Below are 19,630 nucleotides of genomic sequence, written 5' to 3' on the forward strand. Positions count from 1 at the left end.
GTTATTTTTGTATCATTGCAGGGACTGAGTTTCCCTTATCTCAGTCGAACCAAAGCATATGGACATTTTTTTAATAAACTCCAATATTGTTGGGTACTTGAATCAGTGTTAGAGATGGGCTTGACTGTGGTTAACATTTTATAATGTCATGTTTCTTATATAAACCTTTATGTATTTCTGTTCAATTTGGGCAATTCCACTTCAAGATGTTACAAAACAAAAAACACTGATTTCAAAGTTGAACAAACACACAACTCTATGCATAAGGACTAATTTGAACAATTTCCACAGAATATTTTACAGAAACACAACTGTTTGGTAACACAATTTCAGAAGGGCGGACTGACCAAATTTCAACTAGTTTTCCACATCCACGGACGTCCGGTTTCGCTTGGTGCTCACTGGGTGAGGATGCTTGTAACAGTAAATGGAAAGAGGGTATGTAGTAGGAGACAGGGGAGGAGAGGGTGGGTTGGTCCAGACTGTTTTCACAGTCTTGCTTTGACCACCAGATGACAGAAAGAATAAACAGTATGCCAGTGGATGGAAGAACAGTAGCAGGAGACCTAACTGTAGTGTGTGACTACTGTGATTTCCAATTGTAGCCAATTTAATTGTAGTTAAACACAATTACAAGTCTAAATCCTGTAATTCATAAACTTGATATCAGTAAAAACGCTAACTAATGGTAGGTCTACTTTTACTTGTAACTTCTGTGAATTTTCATTATCCTTCCTCCTCATCAGGGAAAGAAATGAGAAAATATCCAAAAGATATGTGGGGTTTTGCAAACGGAATTTCAAGGCAATGTTTCTTAAACGTACAGAAAAAGTTATCCAAAACAAAATACAAGTGTTGAAGTTAGTGAGCAGGGGTCTTTACTTCAGCATGATTGTGGTTTGATGTATTTCTAAAACCTGAACACTTTTTTTCTGGTAGATTTTGTTGTCTAAGACCCTCTTTCCATCTGTTTGACCAGAAATCAAAGCCTCTGCCCATTGACATTTTTTACAATGGAAAATGTTTGAAAAATGCATATGCCTTAATTTAAAAATATATACTCTCAGCATTCATTTGACACTCAATTTGACACGTCAGTAGTCATGTTTTTTTTTTACATTGAAATGCCCATTTGTGTATACAGTCTGCAGTCCGGTGTTGCTGGTGGGAGAGACTGGACCTATGAAGTTTCTGGTCACAAACCCTGACCCCAGATCAGGATGCTGGATCAGGAGCCTTTGCTTTTCCTTCCCGAGTCGGAACCAGGACCCAACCGCAAGGGACAGAGACTCCACCACAACCACTACATAGAACACAACCAGTGGACAGGTGGACTGAACAACCTCAGTCCTGGTGGTCATCAGAGACAGAGGATCCAGTCTGCAGTCCAGACCCTTCTCTTCACAGTCTCAGTGCAGGGATGGAGCAGGACCTGGAGCTGATAGAGATAGGAACAGGAGGGTCTATGATACAAACACCACAGTAACCATGATGAACAGAGCAGGTCAACCTGAGCTTCAGCCTTTACAGAGAGTGGTGGGAGACCCCCTCCCCCTGGTGGTAGTCTATCAGCAAGTCTGTCTTCTCCTTCAGGATATATTTTAATGCCTCATGACTGGGTTCATAGAAACCCTGGGCCTAGACCTGGGTTTAGCTTTCCTCAGTTACCAATACAGACAGGGTCAGGATGGGTGTTCACCACAAGAGGTACATATCCGATAACACAGCCTACGGAGCTGTGAGGGGAACGGCACCGCAGTACCTCCAGGCTCTGATCAGGCCCTACACCCAAACAAGGGCACTGCGTTCATCCACCTCTGGCCTGCTCGCCTCCCTACCACTGAGGAAGTACAGTTCCCGCTCAGCCCAGTCAAAACTGTTCGCTGCTCTGGCCCCCCAATGGTGGAACAAACTCCCTCACGACGCCAGGACAGCGGAGTCAATCACCACCTTCCGGAGACACCTGAAACCCCACCTCTTTAAGGAATACCTAGGATAGGATAAAGTAATCCTTCTCACCCCCCCCCTTAAATGATTTAGATGCACTATTGTAAAGTGGCTGTTCCACTGGATGTCATAAGGTGAATTCACCAATTTGTAAGTCGCTCTGGATAAGAGCATCTGCCAAATGACTTAAATGTAAATGTAATGTATAGAATCCCAACAACTTCCAAACATTGACTAGAAGTCAAGGAGGGAGCTCAAAGACTAACCACCTGAGTGTGGTGGCTCCTGATTCTATCCCCTCTGGTGGCATTGGGTCACAACGTAGGAGGCTGAGCGTTAGGACGGACGCTGACAAACTGTACGCCTGCCCCACGAGTGGCAAGCGCTTCACTGAGGCGAACTATGTGAAGATGCACGAGACCGTTCACACCAATGAGAGTGCAAACTATGTTACAAAAGCTTCTCCTTCCTGACTAACCTTATCAGAGATAGGAGTGTCCACAATGTGAAGAAATCGTAGCAGTGTGGCTTGAAAAACAGGGAATATCTGGGAACCATTATTAAGCTGACATAGTGGGTATCATAAGTATTCACCACCCTTGGGTTTCTTCACATTTTATTTGGTTACAAAGTGGAATTAAAATTAATGTTAATTTTTGTCAATAACCTACACAAATTACTCTCAAAGTGGACTTTTTAAATGTTATTAAGATTAATGAACAATATAACCTAATATACAGTACCTGTCAAAAGTTTAGACACACATACTCATTCAAGGGTTTTTCTTTATTTTACTATTTTTCTACATTGTAGAATAATAATGAAGACATCAACACTATGAAATAACATATATGGAATCGTATAGTAACCAAAAAAGTACTAAACAAATCAAAATATATTTTATATTTGAGATTCTTCAAAGTAGCCACCCATTGCCTTGACAGCTTTGCACACTTGGCATCCTCTCAACAAGCTTCATGATGTAGCCACCTGGAATGAATTTCAATTATCAGGTGTACCTTGTTAAAAGTTTATTTGTGGAATTTCTTTCCTTCTTAATGCATTTGAGCCAATAATTTGTGTTGTGACAAGGTGTATGTGGGGTGGTGAAGAAAGAAAAACCCTTGAATGAGTAGGTGGTACTGTACCTTGATTAGAGATGTATTTGCTCCCCTGAGTCAATGCATATTATGAACACCTTTGGCAGCAATTACAGCTGAGGCTTCTTGGTTAAGTCTGTAAGAGCTTTGTGCACCTGGATTGTGGAATAGTTGCCCATTATTATTTTGAAAATTCAAGCTCTGTCAAGGTGTTAGTGATCAGATTTTCAAGCAGATTAAAGTCCAATTGTAACTTGCCCACTCATTGTAACTTGCCCATTCATAGTCTTCTTGGTAAGCAACTCCAGTGTATATTTGGCCTTGTGTTGTAGGTCATTGTCCTGCTGAAAGGTGCATGCCTCTTCCAGTGTCTGGTATAAAGCAGACTGAAGCAGGTTTTCATCTATGATTTTAGTTTAAGACGTCATCGACGGCATACTTGTTAACTTGAGCATGCTTAAAGAGATTCAACGTCTGATTTGTTATTGTTACCCGTTACCAATCACTGACTTTCTGTATCAGGCTTTCAAACAGCTCCCTGGTCTTTGTAGTTCAATCTGTACTTGAAATTCAATACTTGACTGAGGGACCTTACAGATGTATGGGGGGCAGATGAAGGGGTAGTCATTCAGAAATCATGTCAACCCCTATCACACAGTAAATCTATGTAACTTATGTGATTTGTAAAGACAAATTTTACTCCTAAACTAATGTAGGTTTGCCTTAACAAAAGGGGTGAATACTTATGCAACAACTAACTAATTAATTTGTAAGCATTGGTAAAATGTTATTTTCATTTTGACATTATGGAGTATTTTGTGTAGATTAATGACAAAAAAAAATCACAATATAAAATTAGCAAAAATAAATAAATGTTCCTTTGTCAGGACCCTGTTTTTCAAAGATAATTCGTAAAAATCCAAATAACTTCACAGATCTTCATGGTAAAGGGTTTAAACACCGTTTCCCATGCTTGTTCAATGAACCATACACAATTAATGAACATGCACCTGCGGAACAGTCATTGAGACACTAACAGCTTACAGACGGTAGGCAATTAAGGTCACAGTTGTGAAAACTTAGGACACTAAAGAGACCTTTCGACTGACTGAAAAACACCAAAAGAAAGATGCACAGGGTCCCTGCTCATCTGGTTGAAAGTGCCTGAGGCATGCTGCAAGGAGGCATGGGGACTGCAGATGTTTTTCAGGGCAATAAATTGCAATGTCCGTACTGCGAGACGCCTAAGATAGCGCTACAGGGAGACAGGACGGACAGCTGATTGTCCTCTCAGTGGCAGACCATTATTCCTCCTCCACCAAACTTTACAGTTGGCACTATGCAGTCGGGCAGATAGCGTTCCCCTGGCGTCCGCCAAACCCAGATTTGTCCGTCGAACTGCCAGATGGTGAAGCGTGATTCATCATTCGAGAATGCGTTTTCACTGCTCCAGAGTCCAATGGCAGCAAGCATTACACCACTCCAGCCAACGCATTGCATTGAGCATGGTGATCTTAGACTTGTGTGTGGCTGCTCGGCCATGGAAATCATTTTCATGAAGCTTCCGACCAAGATTCTTGTGCTGACGTTGCTTCCAGAGGCAGTGCTGCGCACAACAGCACTCAGCGTTCCCATTCTGTGTACTTGTGTGACCTACCACTTTGTGGTTGAGCCATTGTTGCTCCTAGATGTTTCTATTTCACAATAACAGCACTTACAGTTGACCAGGGCAGCTGTAGCAGGGCAGAAATTTGACGAACTGAATTGTTAGAAAGGTGGTGTCAAATGAAATCAAATTTGTCACATGCGCCCAAATTCACCTTACAGTGAAATGCTTACTTACAAGCCCTTAACCAATAATGCTGTTTTAAGAAAAATAAGTGTTAAGTAAAAATATATAAGTAAAAAATAACAATAGCGAGGCAATATACAGGGGCTGCCGGTACAGAGTCAATGTGCGCTGGCACCAGTTAGTAGAGGTATTTGAGGTAATATGTACATGTAGGTAGAGTTAACGTGACTATGCATAGATAATAAACAGAGAGTAGCAGCAGCGTAAAAGAGGTGGGGACAATGCAAATAGTCTGGGTAGCCATTTGATTAGCTGTTCAGGAGTCTTATGGCTTGGGGGTAGAAGCAGTTAAGAAGTCTTTTGGACCTAGATTTGGCGCTCCGGTACCACAATGACAGTGCCACGTTGAAAGTCACAGATCTTCAGTACAGGCCATTCCACTGTCAATGTTTGTATCAATTTTATACACCTGTTAGCAACGGATGTGGCTGAAATAGCCGAATCCACTAATTTGAAGGGACCTACTTTTGTCCATGTGTCAATGTGTAGTTGATACATGCATAATCTATGGGCAGAATTACTGTTTTACCTCAATTAGGCACGAAATCCCCAGTTTTGAAGCAACTGTTGATTGCTCCATTTTGCAAATCTGACCATAACTCTTATCCTCCTGATTCCTTCTTTACAAGCAAATATTAAAGCAGGAAGCACCAGTGACTCGGTCTATAAAAAAGTGGTCAGATGAAGCAGATGCTTCAGGACTGTTTTGCTAGCACAGACTGGAATATGTTCCGGGATTCTTCTAATGGCATTGAGGAGAACACCACATAAGTCACTGGCTTTATCAATAAGTGCATCGAGGACATCGTCCCCACAGTGACTATACGTACATACCACAACCAGAAGCCATGGATTACAGGCAACATTCGCACTGAGCTAAAGGGTAGAGCTGCCGCTTTTAAGGAGCGGTACTCTAACCCGGAAGCTTATAAGAAATCCTGCTATGCCCTCCGACGAACCATCAAACAGGCAAAGCGTCAACACAGGACTAAGATTGAATCGTACTACACTGGCTCCGACGCTCGTCGGATGTGACAAGGCTTGCAAACTATTACAAACTACAAAGGGAAGCACAGCTGAGAGCTGCCCACTGACACAAGCCTACCAGACGAGCTAAATAACTTCTATGCTCGCTTTGAGGCAAGTAACACTGAAACATGCATGAGAGCATCAGCTGCTCCGAACAACTCTGATCACGCAGGAGACTGAAAAGATTTGGCATGGGTCCTCAGATCCTCAAGCTGCACCATCGAGAGCATCCTGACGGGTTGTATCACTGCCTGGTATAATAACTGCTGACCGCAAGGCAACAGAGGGTAGTCCGTACAGCCCGGTACATTACAGGGGCCAAGCTTCCTGCCATCCAGGACCTCTATACCAGGCGGTGTCAGAGGAAGGCCCTAAGAATTGTCAAAGAATCCAGCCAACCTAGTCATAGACTGTTTTCTCTGCTACCGAATGGCAAGCGGTACCGGAGTGCCAAGTATAGGTCAAAGAGGCTTCTAAACAGTTTCTAACCCAAAGCCATAAGACTCCTGAACAGCTAATCAAATGGCTACCCAGACTATTGCATTGCCCCCCCCCCCCCCAAACACACACACACACACACTGCTGCATTTTCTCTACACCCTCCCCCCCCCGGGCCAGCCCCTAGGCCAGCCCCTAGGCCCTAGGCAATTCATGTTCTAACCAATGTACTTCAGCCACCCACTGCATTATCCAATGAGTGCGGCCTAACAGCTCAGTGGACACAGCAGAGAGAGAGAGAGAGAGAGCAATGACGTGGTGCATATATCTGGACATATGTGATGTAGTACACATTTTCTCTAAAAAAAATACATCTTAAACTGACCATTATTTATCATCATAATGACATAATATGCCAGTTGGGATGTAGTGCTGTCTCACCCTCTCAGGTCCCAGAGCCTTAGCAAGGTATTTGAGTTTTTGACTGGAGTGGGATTTTTTTAGTTTTTGTAAAATGTTGGTAGTTTGTGTGGAATAATGTTATTTTCCGTTCCCCATAATTTAGTGCATTTTTTTCACCCCTATCCAGTTGGTGGCGGCAATACACCTTTTGCGTGAAATTCGCAACAAAACCTCATCTAAGAAGTAGTAAACGGAAGTAATTGCCCAGTTACAATTTTCACGTTAGCGGTTATATTGTTGTTATTTAGACATTTATTAAATCAATAGAACTCAAAATATTACTCATTTAACTACACGGCATTACATACTTGCCCCAGGTAGTATTTAATTCGCGTTGGAGACAGGACTTGGCTGATGTTGTCTTGGTAAAGTTAGCTGCTAACAATGGCTGACTGTTTGGTTTTTCACACTCAAATAGCCTCCATCATGGAGGTGCTAGCGAATGCAGCCGTAGCAGAAATCTGTAAACTCGTAGATGACGACTACGCAGTGTTTCGTTCAGAAATAACTCAAAGCCGGAAAGAAAACAGGACATTGCGGAGGAAACTACTAGAACTGAAGGTGGCACGTGAGCGCGCAGAGAGGACAACGCAAGAGCGCGTCCTCGCCAGTAGTGTCAAGATCCTCGACCAATACAGAGGAATGGCAAGAGGTACATTTTGCAAGGCCCAGGCTGTCTCGGTTCATATAGCTCAGTGCCTGTCGCCCCGTTCCCCTTTGTGCATGTGTGTCTTTATATGTTTTAATCAGAATTGGATCTTGGTCAGTTTTTGGATAGTTCGAATGCAATAATTCACCTGATTACTTAGTTATTTTGCCCAAAGACACAATAAGGGTCGTTCCACATCTCCCCCGAAATGACCTTAACCAAAACCATTCTGTTTATAGCTCGATTGATTTTGTTCCATACATCGCATTGTTTGAAATGAGTTAATAATAGATAATGTCATGCATCCAAGAATCTGTTTAGAATATGATATTGGGTCTTTCCATTTGACTTCAATCACTTTTTAACCACACCCCATTTGAGTTGAACAAAACTTTCTCTACATGTTTGCTCATGGTAGAAGTGGTGAGAAAGTAACTTTTTGGACCTGAATACCAAAACATTTAGGAGATCGATGTGCTCAAAGTCGACCCGTCCCGTTTTGCATACCCCACCTTACCATGAGACATCTATGTCTTCATCACTGGAAAATATCAATTGTTGAGTTTTATATAATTTAAAAGCTTAAAAACAGGTTTGTTAAACTATTTTATAATTTGTTTATTAATTATTATTTTTTAAATAACTTTTTTTTTTTTTTTTTTACCATTTAACGTCAATTGTCTAAAAATTTGTAAAATCAGCTACTTTCTCAGAACAGTTAATATCTGACTACTTCTATCATGGGCAAATATGTATACAAGTTTAGTCCATATGAAACGTTCTGCGCTCAAAATATGATTGAAATTAAATGGTATGACAGAATATCATATTCTAACTTGATTTACTGCATTTTCTATTATTTACTCATTGAAAACTGGGATGCATGGAACATAATCAATCAATAGTATATCAAGAAGTTATATCCTTGCCAATTCTAGAACATGTCAATAGTGTAAAACATACCATAAAGCATTGACAGTAGCTAACCTAACCTCTTTTCCCGAAATCACTCTCTCAGGTGAAGGACATCTCACTGAAGGCCACGGGAGCTTTGTGAAGCCACCAGGACACAATACATGGAGAGATGACCAACCAATCACTGTTGATGAGGGAAGTGGAACCTCAACCCAGCAAGTTATCGTAATAGAGGTTAGTGTAATAGTGTGACATGAAATATTACAGTTACTTTGTAAATCAAATGTGGCCGTTTATTTCAGTAAGGCTCCCCTCAGGTATTCACTGTCTTACATGTACATCCTCATGTATTTGCCATAGGGGAGATTGTGAGACTTCCCTACAACATTGTTATCCAATTCAACTCATGTACCAGTAATAACCTCCCCTCTTCTTGTGCCAGTCTGCAGATGCAGAGGCTGCAGGTCCAGGGGTCAAGCTGGAGAGGTCTGAAAGAGAGGAGGACCCATGGCACAGCAGAGACACCCAGACTCGAGCGGTGGTAGAGCCCCTTGTAGCCACAAAGGACACCCCCACCATCGCCCCAGCGCCGCCCAGGACCCGACACAGAATCACGGAGGTCAGTGGAACGCAGAACGCCGTCCTCAAGTCAGAGACCGACACGGATACTTTAACTGTAACACACAGGCTCTTATGCACAGGATCTGACCACAGATCAGGCCCAGAGAGACTGGGGCTGGGGAGACTGGGCTGCCCTCCTGCTTCCGGCTCAGAGCATTTACTTCACAGTAACCCAAGCTCGAGGACTGTTCATTCCCTTCGGGACTCAGGTGACGCATTAGAGACTGGCAATGATCTGTCTTGTTCTTACACTACGGAGATGGACCCTGGCATTATGCCCTTGGGCTTAGAGACACTCACTAATCTGTCCAGAGGGGACTGGAACCAGTACAGTAGTAGTGTATACTCTGAAGGGTGCCTAGATAAGAAAGGGGAGGTTGTAGTCGTAGATGAAGTCACTGTGAAAGTGGAGGGCGACGCACCTCTGACATGGAATGTAGATAAGACTGACTTAGGAGAAGGACACTCACAAGGCAGAGATTTCTTAAATTACAGGGAAAGCTTAGAGACAAATCCAAATGTCATGACCCAATCTCCTTTACACACCGTCAGGGATCGCGAGTCAGTGTCCACGTCGATGGGACCTTCCAATTCACAGGACCACGTCCTTTTCGATCAGGTATTGAACTCAAAGGGCCAAAAGGCCAAGGCACAGGGTAGAGGAGCAACATCAGGCAAAAGTAAAGAGAAACGGTTTCTGTGCATGTTCTGTAACAAAGGCTTCAGCTGCCCCCAGAAGGTGGAGATCCACCAGAGGGTCCACACAGGGGAGAAACCCTTCGGCTGTACCCAGTGTCATATGCGCTTCGCTGAGGCTGGCAACCTGAAGAAGCACCAGAGGGTCCACACAGGGGAGAAACCCTTCAGCTGTACCCAGTGTCACATGCGCTTCGCCCAGGCTGGTCACCTGAAGAGACACCAGAGGGTCCACAAAGGGGAGAAATAATACAGCTGACCCCAGTGTGAGAACAGATTCTCCAGCCAGCACCAGCTGAAGATGCACCTGAAGGACCAAACGGACTAAATGCGGTTTGCCTGTACGCACTATGGGAAGAGGTTGTCAGAGAGGAGCTACCTCAGAATACACCAGCAGAAAATCCATTCCACTTCATAGCTTCTGATGTTAAGATCAAACACTGCATTAAAGACAACAATGCATTTTCATTATTTTCAGCAGAAAATATAATTTGGAATAACCATAGTAACACATTTCAGTGTTGAATATTTTTGAATATTGCATCCAGACGTGTGATATATACTGAGTGTACAAAACATTAAGGACACCTACACTTTCCATGACATAGACTGACCAGGTGAAAGCTTTGTCCCTTATTGATGTCACTTTTTAAATTCACTTCAATCAGTGTAGAGGAAGGGGAGCAGACAGGTTAAAGAAGGATTGTGTATGTCTGCCATTCAGAGGGTGAATGGGCAAGACAAAATATTTAAGTGCCTTTGAAAGGGGTATGGTAGTAGATGACAGGCGCACCGGTTTGTGTCAAGATCTGCAACACTGCTGGATGTTTCAAGCTCAACAGTTTTCTGTGTCTATCAAGAATGGTCCACTACCCAAAGGACATTCAGCCAACTTGTAGGAAGAGTTGGCGTCAACATAGGCCAGAATCCCTGTGGAATGCTTTCGATACCTTATAGAGTCCATACCCCAACAAATTGAGGCTGTTCTGAGGGCAACTCAATATTAGGAAGGTGTCAATGTTTTGTACACACTTTGCACAGCCTTAAAAAGTGTTACGTAATGTGTTTGATTCTAACATGTATTGACTCAGGGGTTGAATACTTATCTGATGAAGATTAGTTTAATTTTTCACTTTCTTTTACAAATGTTACATTTTTCTTCCACTTTGACATTTAGAGTATTTTGTTTCATTAAAACAAAAGACAAATCAATTTTAATCCCACTTTGTAACAACAAAATGTGGAATAAGTAAAGGTGATATATTGTTAGTACTGTGTAGGCTAAATGATGTTCACAAATGCCTATTTCATTACTTCCATTCAACTACTGCATTTCCCCCCCCCCCGAATAACCTTTTAATGAGAAAAGGAATGCAGTGTGTAAAGCAGATTTGTAGTGGAGGTATGTGTGGTTTTAATATGGTGTATTTAAAATAATTAATAAACATAAAAACAATGGGACTTTTCTAAGACTTGCATTGAGACTCTTTAATATACATCACATCTGATCTCACCCTATTCTGCATACACCCAAGAGCACTTTATAACTAATATACACTTACTAAATATACCAATACAAACCCAGACACTAACAAACACCTACTGTACATGTCAAAATAGTTTAGTCAGGTTTGTCTGAGTTTTGACCCATCATTGCTGACTCATATTTACCCACAACATCATATTTATGTCCACCATGATGGGTTTTACAACAATGAAGTCATTTTGTAACTACAGTATAGGACTCAAACATAGTGGGGATGGGTAAAGACTCCACGTTGAAAGTGTGTTTATTATCTGTGTGTACATACCTGATGGAGTGTATGTCTGTGTGATCTGTATCACCTCTCTTCCAGGAGGAGGAGGGTCCAGGGGTGCTGCTGGTGAAGGAGGAGGGGTGTGAGTAGGGTCTGGGGAACCCTGAAGGGAACATGGTCATGGAGGACAACCAGACTACACCTCCTCCTGAACCCACAGAGGAAGCAGCTGAGCAGCACATAGCAATCCCTCATTGCCTAATCAGATGATGTTCCATAGCAATTTGACGAACTGACTTGTTAGAAAGCTGGCAACCTATGATGCTGCCACGTTGAAAGTCACTGAGCTCTTCAGTACGGGCCATTCTACTGCCAATGTTTGTCTATGGAGATTGCATGGGTGTGTGCTCAATTTTATACACCTGTTAGCAAACGGTTGTGGCTGAAATAGCTGAATCAACTAATTTGAAGGGCCATACTTTTGGCCATGTAGTGTATTGTTTAAGCCTCCCGCTTTGGGCTGGATGTGTCAATGAGTAGTTCATACATGCATCATTTATGTGCAGAATTACTGCCTTCCTTCAATTTGCCACGGAAGTGACTGTTTTCTTGAAGTTGTTCCATTCTTGGAAGTTGTTCCAAATTCTAGCAAATGTACTTCAGCCCCTCGCACCATTTTCCAAAGAGGTTGCAGGGTTGGCCCAATGGCTCAGTGGACACGAGAGAGATAGCGAGAGAGAGAAATGACGTGGTGCACATATCTGGACATGCGACGCAGTACGCAATTTTTGGGGAACACTTTTGGCCCGTGCATGCTAGTTTCAGAACTACTAGCAAAAAATGATACAAAAGTACCGGTGAGTCTTTTTAAAAAGTGGCCAATCAGCTGAAATCCAATCAAAAAATTACAATCTTAAAGTAGTAGTATTTTGGTCATATGACATGTGTCCAGAATATGACCATTATATAACATCATAATTACATCATGTGCCCGTTGGGATGGAGTACTGTCTCATGCTCTCGGGCCCCAGAGCCTTAGCAGGGTATTTGGGGTTTTGAATGACTGAAGGATTAGAATTTTTTGGTTTATGTACATTTTTTTGTGGATTGAATAATGTTATTTTCCCTTCCCCATAACGGAATAAAATGTTACCTTGTGCATTTTTTCACCCCGTCCAGTGGGTGGCGGCAATGCATCTTTTGCTTAATATTCGCCACAAAACCTCACCAAAGTAGTAGTAAACGGAAGTAAGCATTGACCATTTACAATTTTCACGTTAGCGGTTTGTTGTTGTTATTTATACATTTATTAACGCCATGGAACTCAAAATATTACTAATTTAACTGCATAGCATCACATACTTGCACCAGGTAGTCTTAAATTTGCATTGGAGACAGGACTTGTTTGATATTGTCTAGGTAAACTAGCTGCAAACGTTAACTAACAATGGCTGACTGTGTGGTTTTTCACACTCAAATAGCCTCCATCATGGAGGTGCTAGCAAATGCAGCCGTGGCAAATATCTGTAAACTCGTAGATGACGACTATGCAGTGTTTCGTATGGAAATAAATCAAAGCCAGAAAGAAAACAGGTCATTGCGGAGGAAACTACTAGAACTGAAGGTGGCACGGGAGCGCGCTGAGAGGACAATGCGAGAGCGCGTCCTCGCCATTCGTCCCAGTAATGTCAAGATCTCTGACCGATACAGAGGAACGGCAAGAGGTACATTTTGCAAGGCTGAGGCTGCGGGGACTGTCGCCCCGTTGCCTTCTGTGTCTTTCGATGTGGTTAACCAGAATTGGATCTTGGTCCGTTTTTGCAATATGCAATATGTCACACCTGATCCAAATTAAAAGGTGTGCAGTCAAAATATGATGGAAATTAAATGGAACGACCTAATATTTTATTCTAACGAAATTCTTGATTTACTGCACTTCCCATTATTTACTCAATGAAAACAATGTGATGCATGGAACATAATCAATCAATTGTATGTCAAGAAGTTGTGAAATGTTTTACCTACATCTGTGTCAATAGTGTATATTAAGCATTGACAGTAGCTAACCTAAGCACCTCTTTTCCCCCCATCAATCTCTCAGATGAAGGAAATCTCACTGGAGGCCACAGGAGCTTTGTGAAGCCAGCAGCACACAAAACATGGAAAGATGACCATCCAATCACTGTTGATGAGGGGATTGGAACCTCAACCCAGCACGTTATCATGATAGAGGTCAGTGGAAGTTTTGCATGAAATATTAGTTACTTTGTAAATCAAATGTGGCCGTTTTTCAGTAAGGCTCCCCTCATGTATTCACTGTCTTACATGTACATCCAAATGTATCTGCCATAGGGGAGATTGTGAGACTTTGTTATCCAATTCAACTCATGTACCAGTAATAACCTCCCCTCTTCTTGTGCCAGTCTGCAGATGCAGAGGCTGCAGGTCCAGGGGTCAAGCTGGAGAGGTCTGAAAGAGAGGAGGACCCATGGCACAGCAGAGACACCCAGACTCAAGCGGTGGTAGAGCCCCTTGTAGCCACAAAGGACCCCCCCACCATCGCCCCAGCGCCGCCCAGGACCCGACACAGAATCACGGAGGTCAGTGGAACGCAGAACGCCGTCCTCAAGTCAGAGACAGATACGGATACTTTAACTGTAACACACAGGCTCTTACGCACAGGATCTGACCACAGATCAGACCCAGAGAGACTGGGGAAGGGGCCACTGCGCTATCCTCCTTCTCCCGGCACAGATTACTTACCGGTATTTCACCAGAGCCAGAGGATGGTTCATTCCCGTGGAGATGCTGAAATGTTAGACACTACTGGTGATGATCCGTCTTGTTCTTACACTACAGAGATGGACCCTGGCAACATATCCTTGGGTTTAGAGACACATACTGATCTGTCTAGAGGGGACTGGAACCGGTACAGTAGTAGTGTATACTCTGAAGGGTGCCTAGATAAGAAAGGGGAGGGTCTGGTCGTAGATGAGGTGACTGTGAAAGTGGAGGGCGACGCTCCTCTGACATGGAATATAGACAAGACTCACTTAGGAGAAGGATACTCACAAGGCAGAGATTTCTTAGATTACAGGGAAAGTTTGGAGACAAATCCAAATGTCACGACCCACTCTCATTTACACACGGTCAGGGATCGCGAGTCAGTGTCCACGTCGATGGGACCTTCCGATTCACACGACCACGTCCTTTTCGATCAGGTATTGAACTCAAAGGGCCAAAGGGCCAAGGGGAGGGGAGGGGGAGCAACATCAGGCAATAGTAAAGAGAAACGGTTCCTCTGCATGTTCTGTAACAAAGGCTTCAGCTGCCTCCAGAAGGTGGAGATCCACCAGAGGGTCCACACAGGGGAGAAACCGTACAGCTGTAAGCAGTGTCATATGCGCTTCGCTGAGGCTGGCAACCTGAAGAGGCACCAGAGGGTCCACACAGGGGAGAAACCCTTTGGCTGTACCCAGTGTCACATGCGCTTCGCCCAGGCTGGTCACCTGAAGAGACACCAGAGGGTCCACACAGGGGAGAAATCTTTCAGCTGACCCCATTGTGAGAAGAGATTCTCCTGGAAGAGGTTCTCAGATGGGAACTACCACCAGCAGAAAAAATATTCCACTCTATAACATAGAAAGCAACTATTTGTCTCAGTAGCTTCTGATGTTAAGTTCAAACACTGCATTAAAGACAACAATTAATTGTTAATTGTGTAATTTGACACCACGAGAGTAACAGATTTCAGTGTTGAATATTGCTGGGTAGAATATTGCATCCAGACATTATGTGATATACACTGAGTGCACAGAACATTAACACCTGCTCTTTCCATGGCATAGACTGATCAGATGAAAGCTATGATCCCTTATTGATATCACTTCAATCAGTGGAGATGAAGGGGGGAGACCGGTGGAAGGATTTTTAAGCATTAAAGACAATTGAGAAATGGATTGTGTATGTGTGTCATTCAGAGGGTGAATGGGAAAGACAAAATATTTAAGTGCTTTTGAAAGGGGTATGGAAGTAGGTGCCAGGCGCATTGGCTTGTGTCAAGACCTGCAACACTGCTGGATTTTTAACACTCAACAGTTTTCAATGTGTATGAAGACTGGTCCACAACCCAAAGGACATCCAGCCAACTTGACAGAACTATAAGAAGCATTGGAGTCAACATGGGCCAGCATCCCTGTGGAACACTTTCGACACCTTGTAGAGTCTATACCCAAATTGAGGCTGTTCTGAGGGGCAAGGGGGGGGGGGAGGGGTGCGCACAACTCAATATTAGGAAGGTGTCTGTTTTGTACACTCAATGTATGAGGCATATATAAGCCTAAAAAGTCTTACATAGTGTGTTTGACTTGAACATGTATTGACTCAGGGTTTGAATACTTATCTAATCAAGATATATTCTGTTCTAATTTTAAATCTTTAAAGTCAAATGTTAATTTTTCTTCCACTTTGACAGAGTATTTTGTGTTGATCATTGACACAAAAAAATACAATTAAATCAATTTGAATCCCACTTTAACACAGCAAAATGTGGAAAATGTCTAGGGGTGTGAATACTTTCTGAAGGCACTACTTAATTTCTACAAGGTGCTATATTGTGCTTGAACGTTGTAGGCTAAATGCCTATTTCATTACTTCCATACAACTATTTACAATTAATGCAATTTATCAAGCAGATTTGTAGTGGAGACATGTGCATGTGGTGGTTTTCATATGTTGTATTTCAAATTAGTTTGTTTAATAAAAACAACAAAAAATATAATTCTAATACTCTTTTTTTTATTATCATTGAGATGATCTTTAATATGGAGATCTCACCCTATTCTCCATAAGCACAACTGCACGTTATATGCATACCGGCACACTAGCAAACACCTACTGTACACGTCAAAATAGTATAGTCAGGTTTGGCTCATGATTACTTTTGACTTATCATAGCTGACTCATTTACCCACAACAACATATTTATGTCCACCATGATTTGTTTAACAACAATTAAGTCATTCTGTAACTACAGTATAGGACTCAAGCGTAGTGGGGATGGGTAAACACTCCATGTTGAAAGTGTGTTTATTATCTGTGTGTACATACCTGAGGGAGTGTGTCCGTAATCTGTATCACCTCTCTATTCAAGGAGGGGGGTCCAGAGGTGATGCGGGTGACGGAGGTGGGTATGAGGAGGGTCTGGGGAACCCTGATGGGACAATGGTCATGGAGGACAACCAGACTACACATCTTCCTGAACCCACAGAGGAACTGGCTGAACAGCACAGGACCACACACAATCTCACTGAGGTGAGCCCTGTGAACTATTGTCTGAATGGTATTAGGTCAGGTCTTGATACATTTTGTCTTAAGTGTAGGAACATACCTTTTGAATTTAAAAAACTGTCACGCCCTGACCTTAGTTATCTTTGTTTTCTTTATTATTTTTTGTTAGGTCAGGGTGTGACTAGGGTGGGTTTGTTAGTTTTTGTATATCTAGGGTTTTTTGTAAGTCTAGGTATTTGTATGTCTATGGTGGCCTGTATTGGTTTCCAATCAGAGGCAGCTGCTTATCGTTGTCTCTGATTGGGGACCATATTTAGGTAGCCATATTCCCTTGGGTATTTTGTGGGTTCTGTCTATGTATAGTTGCCTGTCTGCACTAGTTGTATAGCGTTTCGTTCGGTCATTTTGTTAGTTTGTTCAGTGTTCATTCTAAAATAAAGAGGAATGTACGCATACCACCCTGCACCTTGGTCTCCTCCTTACGACGGACGTGACAAAAACAGAGTGTGAATTGCTTTGCCATACTTTTTGCAGTATTACTTCAGTGCCTTGTTGCAAACAGGATGAATGTTTTGGAATATTTTAACCTGTACAGGCTTCCTTCTTTTCACTCCGCAATTAGGTTAGTATTGTGGACTAACTACAATGTTGTTGATCCATCCTCAGTTTAATAATGGCTGTGATAAGAGAAAACTATGTAACTGTTTTAAACTCACCATGGTGAAATCCCTGAGCGTTTTTTTTTCCCTCTCCGGCAACTGAGTTCTAAAGGAAGCCTGTATCTTCATAGTAACTGGGTGTATTGATACACCATCTAAAGTGTAATTAATAACTTCACACATCATGTTAAAACCTATTATTGCACACACAGTGACTCCATGCAAAGTATGTGACTTGCTATGCACAGTTTTACTCCTGAACTTATTTAGGCTCGTCATAACAAAGGGTTGAATACTTATTGACTCAAGACGTTTCAGCTTTTCATGAATTTGTAAACATTTCGAAAAAAACACAATTCCACTTTGACATTACAGGGTTTTGTGTGTAGGCCAGTGACAAAACATCTAAATGTAGTTCATTTTAAATTCAAGCTGTAACAACAAAATGTGGAAAAAGTCAAGGGGTGTGAATACTGTATTTTAAGGAAGTGAGCTCAGCTAATCTGTCAAAGAAGGGGGAGAGAAAACGGGAGAGGAGCAACCTGGAGTGATGGACAGGAGGGAGGATGTAAATGATGCATTGGATGCACCATTTACCATGGCAGAGATGAAGACAGCAATAGGCAAGGCTGGGTTAACTTCACCTGGGAAAGATGAGGTTTGCTATGTCATATTGGCCCATCTCAACGATGAGGCGCTGGATAATGTATTGGGCCTGTACAACAGAGTGTGGGAGGAAGGTAAACTACTGGCCATCTGAGTGTGGGAGGAAGGGAAACTACTGGCCATCTGAGTGTGGGAGGAAGGGAAACTACTGGCCATCTGAGTGTGGGAGGAAGCGAAACTACTGGCCAGCTGAGTGTGGGAGGAAGGGAAACTACTGGCCAGCTGAGTGTGGGAGGAAGGGAAACTACTGGCCAGCTGAGTGTGGGAGGAAGGGAAACTACTGGCCAGCTGAGTGTGGGAGGAAGGGAAACTACTGGCCAGCTGAGTGTGGGAGGAAGGGAAACTACTGGCCAGCTGAGTGTGGGAGGAAGGGAAACTACTGGCCATCTGAGTGTGGGAGGAAGGGAAACTACTGGCCATCTGAGTGTGGGAGGAAGGGAAACTACCGGCCAGCTGAGTGTGGGAGGAAGGGAAATTACTGGCCAGCTGAGTGTGGGAGGAAGGGAAACTACCGGCCAGCTGAGTATGGGAGGAAGGGAAATTACCAGCCAGCTGGAAGGAGGCAGTAGTGGTAGCAATCCAGAAACCCAACAAGCTATCGGCCAATAGCCCTAACATCTCATGTATGTAAGATTATGGAACGTATGATTACGGAGAGACTAACTTACTTCCTGGAGAACAGGGAGTTAATATCGCCACATCAGAGTGGGTTCAGGAAGGGGAACTATGGACCCAGTGCTCTGCTTAGAAGCAGAGGTCAGGAAGGCCCAGGTCAACAAGGAGGTGGTTGTGGTGGTGTTTTTTTGATGTGGAAGGCATATGATATGATGTTGAAGGAGGGGTTGCTAATCACGTTTGATCTTATGGGTGTAGAACGGTCAACTGTTTGGAAGGTCTATCCAGGTGAGGGTGGGGAAATCAGGCAGCTACTTGGTGGATAACGGTACACCGCAGGGGAGCGTGATTTAGTCCTCTTTTGTTCTCAATCAATATCAATGATGTTTACTCTCAGGTAGGCCAGGTTATTGGAAGGTCTTTATTTGCAGATGGAGCTTAGTGGAAGAAATGTATCATACATAGTTAAGCTGTAGATGAGGTGGTCATTAAAGTAGGGATTCAGATTCTCTGTAGAGAAGTCAGACAAGTGTTCTTTACCATGAGGAATGTTGGAGATGAGGTATGCCTGAGGTTGTGTGGGAGAAACTTGGAGAGGCTGGGAGCCTTCAGGTTCCTAGGGGTGTACTTTGACACTAGGCTGACCTGGGCAGAACACATTGAGAGAGTGGTGGAAAAATTCTGAAGGTTCTGAATGTGATGCGCTGTCTGACAGGGTTGGAGTGGGGGGCTGGGCGTTCCTCACTGAGGACAATGTATGTACCGCTGATTCAATCTGTGATAGACCTTGGCAGTATAGCGTATGGTTTGGCAGCCAGGATATCACTGCAAAGTTTAGATATCATACAGGCGCAAGGACTCAGAATATGAATCCGGACAGAGTAGTAGTTTGCTCTGTCGCATGTCATCAGTATTGATAAGTCTGCAGTCCTTTA

The 19,630-nt window shown here is 43.0% G+C and overlaps 2 protein-coding genes and 1 long non-coding RNA gene across 4 annotated transcripts; 2 read left to right on the plus strand and 1 right to left on the minus strand.

Moving 5' to 3' along the window:
• Nucleotides 1-54: 54 nt before the first annotated feature.
• On the minus strand, nt 55-7,226 carry LOC135507709 (uncharacterized). Its single transcript, XR_010450698.1, has 2 exons — nt 7,137-7,226; nt 55-1,438 (listed from the first exon to the last, which is right to left on the minus strand). It is a non-coding gene; the product is annotated as an uncharacterized LOC135507709 (long non-coding RNA).
• LOC135507695 (RB-associated KRAB zinc finger protein-like) lies at nt 7,213-12,627 on the plus strand. 2 transcript variants are annotated; one of them, XM_064927303.1, is made up of 4 exons: nt 7,213-7,480; nt 8,496-8,626; nt 8,835-9,011; nt 11,566-12,627. In XM_064927303.1, the coding sequence occupies exons 1-4, from the start codon at nt 7,213-7,215 to the stop codon at nt 11,614-11,616; spliced, it is 627 nt and encodes a 208-aa protein (XP_064783375.1). In that variant the 3' UTR covers nt 11,617-12,627. The 2 variants fall into 2 exon arrangements, with proteins under 2 accessions (XP_064783375.1, XP_064783374.1); XM_064927302.1 differs by lacking the exon at nt 11,566-12,627 and having other exon boundaries at nt 8,835-11,163.
• An 87-nt stretch (nt 12,628-12,714) lies between these two features.
• On the plus strand, nt 12,715-15,423 carry LOC135507693 (zinc finger and BTB domain-containing protein 18-like). Its single transcript, XM_064927300.1, has 3 exons — nt 12,715-13,190; nt 13,568-13,698; nt 13,890-15,423. The coding sequence occupies exons 1-3, from the start codon at nt 12,914-12,916 to the stop codon at nt 15,021-15,023; spliced, it is 1,542 nt and encodes a 513-aa protein (XP_064783372.1). The 5' UTR covers nt 12,715-12,913; the 3' UTR covers nt 15,024-15,423.
• Nucleotides 15,424-19,630: the final 4,207 nt, after the last annotated feature.

This window comes from Oncorhynchus masou, chromosome 21 (genome assembly GCF_036934945.1).
Source record: "Oncorhynchus masou masou isolate Uvic2021 chromosome 21, UVic_Omas_1.1, whole genome shotgun sequence".
Taxonomy (NCBI): domain Eukaryota; kingdom Metazoa; phylum Chordata; class Actinopteri; order Salmoniformes; family Salmonidae; genus Oncorhynchus; species Oncorhynchus masou.